Source organism: Olea europaea, unplaced genomic scaffold, assembly GCF_002742605.1.
Source record: "Olea europaea var. sylvestris unplaced genomic scaffold, O_europaea_v1 scaffold1296, whole genome shotgun sequence".
Taxonomy (NCBI): domain Eukaryota; kingdom Viridiplantae; phylum Streptophyta; class Magnoliopsida; order Lamiales; family Oleaceae; genus Olea; species Olea europaea.
Window position 1 is genome coordinate 259,961 of NW_019230424.1, and position 5,256 is coordinate 265,216.

The 5,256-nt window shown below is 33.0% G+C and overlaps 1 protein-coding gene across 3 annotated transcripts; it reads right to left on the reverse strand.

The window, feature by feature from the left end:
• Positions 1-314: 314 nt before the first annotated feature.
• Positions 315-4,297, reverse strand: LOC111374814. 3 transcript variants are annotated; one of them, XM_022997551.1, is made up of 5 exons: positions 3,941-4,297; positions 2,810-3,068; positions 2,578-2,627; positions 2,374-2,426; positions 315-970 (listed from the first exon to the last, which is right to left on the reverse strand). In XM_022997551.1, exons 2-5 carry the CDS (start codon positions 3,055-3,057, stop codon positions 650-652), a joined length of 672 nt encoding a protein of 223 aa, XP_022853319.1. In that variant the 5' UTR covers positions 3,058-3,068; positions 3,941-4,297; the 3' UTR covers positions 315-649. The 3 variants fall into 3 exon arrangements, with proteins under 3 accessions (XP_022853319.1, XP_022853320.1, XP_022853321.1); XM_022997552.1 differs by having other exon boundaries at positions 2,810-3,145; positions 3,941-4,292; XM_022997553.1 differs by lacking the exon at positions 2,374-2,426 and having other exon boundaries at positions 2,612-2,627.
• Positions 4,298-5,256: the final 959 nt, after the last annotated feature.

Consider the following 5,256-nt stretch of genomic DNA (forward strand, 5'->3'; position numbering starts at 1 on the left):
CCCCCGTGTGTATATGTATTTTAATTGTTTTATTGTTACTTTATTTTTTTACGATAATAATACATCTTGCAAATCTCTGATTCTTATTTATTTATTTATTTTTGGCTCAAAGATAATTTATATTTGTTCATAATGTTTTCACATCTTTTCAAGATGCTCCGCATGACTTCATTATTCCGCATTACTTCATTAGTTTGTTGGTAAATGACTAATTAAACTTGTACTTAAGCGACTGACAATTTATATTAATCGACATGTAAAGTGATAGGTTCTTAACATGGTCACGTCGAGAATATATTTTCTGAAACTTTAAATAAATGAAGAACTGAGATGATATTTCCATTTGTTACATTAGCATTAGCAAAACATAAAACAGGAAACAACCATTATGTTCGTTGAAAATGTCAAAAATCCATGTTTGTATTATGGGCAACAGTAAATCCTTACGTCTCAAAGCGAACCAAATCCAAAGTTAATCTTCATATGACAGCAGTCGACAAAGCCCGCATGCATCTGTTGAACAATGGTGACTTGTCATCTATGGTAGGCATGGGTTTTAGCCCGTTTGCATCAACTGAATCTTTTATAATATGAGCCTGCAACCTCAAAAACCACCGTGTGATAAACGGAAGACTACTTTTCATTTATTCTAACCATGGGACTTATGCTGGGAGCCAGGACTAGGAGTACTTGGCACAGGCTCACTCGTCTTCCCTTCAGTCGAGGTTCTAGTGGTTACTTCGGAACTCTTGTCCGCTTCTAATCCACGTTGAATTTTACTTGCTTCGATTTGTGCATCATCTAATTGTTTCTTAGATTCAATGACAATATCTTTTACTTTTTCTTCCAGCTTGTTCAGTCTCTCTCTTACCTCCCTAAGCACTGGATCAGCTGCTCCTTCTTCGGCTTTCTTTAATTCCATCTCTTTTGCTTGCGCTTCAAATTCAGCTTGTTTCTTCAACTCGAGTTCCTGACAACACAATTTTAAAAGGAACCTTAACGAAAGCCAATAAATGAAACAAATCACACGGCTAGTAGTTCTAATGTAATGATTATTAACATCCATGAAAAATAAAAGCCAAACAAGATTTTAATTTTGACAGCTTCTAAGATGAAGAAAAAATGAATTCGTCCTGTTCGAAACAATCTTCAAAACCCTATTATTTTAACCCAAATAAACAAATTGAAGTATCCTTGTTGGACAACGAATATTAGGACAAAGGCCGGGGGGTGGGGGGTGCGGGTGTATAACATAATTTGCATTGACTATAACATTAAAACATGTCAAACGTAATTGATTTGTTCCGCAGTCATGTCCAAAATGTTGAATGCCCATTTCCATACAATGCATACATTATATGTCTTGAATTGAACACAAGTTCCCCATTGATATAAAGAAAATGGGTTAAAAGATATCGATATATATCCATACCCTACATACCCAAGATTTCAGTGGAAACCAGATTTTAGATACTAATTTGACCAGAAAACCTATTTGACTCCAAACAGAACAGATGTAGAAAGGTCACCACTACAAAAAAGTATCTAAAGAGATACATACAAATATCTCCCCATGTAAATTCAGTAATACTAAAAGCTTGCCGACAATAGAGTCAATATGGGAATTCATGTGCTTCTTAACATGAGGAGAGTCTAATTTCACAGAAGCACACCTTTAATATACCTTTTTGGGTTATTCATATCATGGTCGTTAAGATCTGTCTAGAAAGCCAAATTTGACAAAACCATACAAGTCACTTGAATGGGATTTCAGATGTTCTGCAAGATAAACCAAACAAAAGGGAAGGTAGGAGGATCGGTAAGCTAGAATAAACAATTTTAGCCATCATAAATATGAAACTGGTTTGTTACCTGTTACAGTAAAATGAAACATATGGGACAGTAATACATCTTTTCTACCAAGATAAAGATTGATATGAACTCCTTCTTAAGAACTTTGAAACAATAACTAGGTAAGGTCATTCTAAGTGCCAAAAAATCAAGTTTGCAACTTTGACATCCACTTTTTTCCTATTATTAGATAAAAGGATATCAAATTGTTTATAAGTTTATTTGCACAGCTTATAAACAACCTTATTTTGTTTTATAAGCATATAGAGATACCCTCCCCATGGTACATGGATAAAGCTTGCCCTGGCATATTGAAAACAACATGCTATTATCTATATGGACCAAAAAATTGAATATTGTGAGTTGATTTTCATTGTCAAGACTGACAAGTTTTGACATCATATTTTATGTTCATAATAAAAAAAATAGATGAGAGAAAGAAAAAAGATGCAAACCGGATGAAAAGCAAATCAAATTACATATATAGAGTAAACTACAAAGAATGATGAACAAAATGATTACCGCATCCATTTTTTTCATTTCACTGCGAGCATACTGAGCCACAAGATATACAGCTGCAGAGAAAGATGCATATATATTCAATGTTTCGGAAATGAAAGCACATAAAAATAAACTCAAATAGCAAATGGATATAACCAAGAAGGTCTATGGTCTGAGTTACAAACTCAATAGTCCACATTGAGATTAAGAATGGAGATACAATACCCAATGAAGGCAAGCAGACAAAGAAGAGCTGTACCAGGTGGAAATCTAATCTGAAAATCATCAAACATACAATTAATTCTTAGCTGAAATGGGACTTAACTGCAATATCAATCAAAATGGAGAACGTGTTCAATTTGAGGAAACAAAGCATTCTGTATAATGCAGTTTTTTCTCTTTGCTGAAAAAGGGAAATAAAAGTCATAAAATGCCTCTTAGAAAAGTAAAAGCGTACCCAAATTTCTTCTTCTTGGGCTGATCAGTGAAGAGGATTTTGGCCGCAGTCATGAAATCCAGATTATTAAGAGCTTTGTATTGCTCACTATACTGACTCGTTGATGAAGAAGAAGAAGACTCATTGCCATTGCTAGAAACGGTGGCCGGTTTATTATTGAAATTTTTGTGTGGAGTGCTGCAAAAGGGTCGGTTTAAAGAGGGGACTCGATTCCAAATATATCTTCCATAAAGAATTTTTCTCCGCATCTTCTTCACCACTAAAAAATCACCAATAAAACAATTCGAGCAAGTCAGCAGGGAGAGAGATAGAGAGAAAAATGCTGGAGCATTGGACCTATGAAATGAGGCAACATCAGACCAAAAATATTACTGGAGAAATGATTGCCAAAGACTTCACAAATTATTTCTGCAAACGACTATTTCTGCCTGATACATGTTCGATCCCTCCAGACAGATATTTTGATAAATCGCAAATATTATTTAATATCCAACAGCAATTCTACCTCAGGCACCCGAGTATCATATGTATTAACATATTCTCACATTATCAAACTCGACCTGCAAACGTCATATCTAGATATTTTATCAAATTCCTAGGACCACAGTAACAATTTTGCATTTTTCTAATCAATGAGTTCCATTCAAAGTAATGGTGGCTTCCTCCAAATTATGGGATAGAACTTATGAATTCCATCAACTCCAATCACCTTATCCATCTGTCCGTTTAAAGTGACAAATTGAATTTATGTTAAATAAAAATCACTAAAATCATGTGTCCACTCAAAAGGCAGGAAAAACAAAGAATAAAATATTTTAAGTGTAAAATATGGGACATTGTAACATACAAATTTCAAAGAGAAACCCTAAACTAATTTAAAGTCTGGCACGAGGCCCATTATCCATACTCAATCAAAATTTAAATTCCAGCAACATTGTAAAATCAATTCAAATTTCAGCAAAGAAAAGAAACACCTAAAGAATAAAACTATAATACAAATTTGTAAGGGAATCCCAGCTAAAGATTAGTTGCGGCAAAATAAATAAACTCAAAAGACCTAAAGAATAAAATACACAATGTAATTACTTATTGAAATTGCAGAAAAAAATAAAAAGATAAAAAAATAATTACCTCAGTACTCAAATGCTGCGGCAGTGAGGCTGGAGCTGCAAGACGTCTAGAAAGAAACCGTGAGTCGGCGTCGGCGGTCTTTGGTCCGAAATAAATCGACTATGGCGTTGATTTTTATTTTTATTTTTCTAATTTATAAATAAAATGCTACGCACTGAGGCTGATTCCGGGCTCTGGCTGCAGAAAGAAACTCGTCCAACCATATTACCGGAGAAAGGATTGCCGGCAACTTCAAATGCGAAAAAGGGCAAAACCGCTGGAAAGGCTGCTCTATAAAGCGCGAAGCATTAGACTTAGCAAGAACTAGAGAAGATTACAAATACAACCCACAATTAATCGAAAAATACATCAACAGTCTTTCACATTTAGCCCCTCTTTGTCTCCTATTTTAGGACAAAATATGGAGGAAATACACAAAAATGGCTTTTGGACTGTAGCAAATTTTGATATTGACCTTTGATCCAATAAACGAATTAAAAAAAAATTAAGTTAAAAAAAAACTTTACAATAAAAAAACGATTTTACCCTTCAAGACTGTGACTGTCAAACAAAAACTCTCTAGCCGACCGACCAAAAGACAAATCGTCGCACAATCGCCTGAAAATTGACCGACCAACCACCGGCCAACTACAACAACGTCGTAGTGAGTTAAATCGCCGACTAGAAGCACAATCTACACCGGAAAGAACGATACCGGTTAGTTTTCTTGCAGATTTTTGTCAAAATGAAATAATATTACATTTTTTGTTCCGATTAATTTATTGAATAATATGATATTTAATGGGTTTAATTAGATCTTATGAGCATGAGTAGTTAGATTGTGGTCATGCTGGGGTGAAAAATGTGATTTTTTTTGTAATTTTTGTACCTCTATGGCGTCGGCAATGGTGATTTCCGACGAGTTTCGTGAAAGACGGTAAAAAAATAGTCGGTCAACAGTCGGGTTGACTGTTAAACAGTCTGCAATTTTTTTTGGAAAATATATATTAATTTTTATTTTTTTATAATTTTTGTAATTAATTTAATTTCTTATTTCATTAAAACTAAATTATGTTATTTTTTTTTTATAATTGTCTTTTATTAAATATAAATAAATTGAATATTATCTAAAATTAACAATTTTGTGTTGTTCCCTTTTTTTTTATGAAATAATCATTAATTTTTTTCAAATTTATTTAAATAATATAAATATTTTTTACATTTTTTTAAAATGTATTTAATTTGGAATTTTTTGTTTGTAAATATATTTTCCAAATGATTACAAGATTAATTTTCTTTATAATTAATTTATTTTAATTTGATTAAATAATAATGAT

Bases quoted from the DNA above. Each gene is read 5' to 3' on its own strand.
- LOC111374814 (XM_022997551.1), bottom strand. From the start codon at position 3,057: ATGCGGAGAAAAATTCTTTATGGAAGATATATTTGGAATCGAGTCCCC. The intron at 2,628-2,809 runs GTACGCTTTTAC...GATGATTTTCAG, and splicing joins CCCAAGAAGAAGAAATTTGG to ATTAGATTTCCACCTGGTAC. The intron at 971-2,373 runs GTAATCATTTTG...TTGTGTTGTCAG, and splicing joins AAATGAAAAAAATGGATGCG to GAACTCGAGTTGAAGAAACA.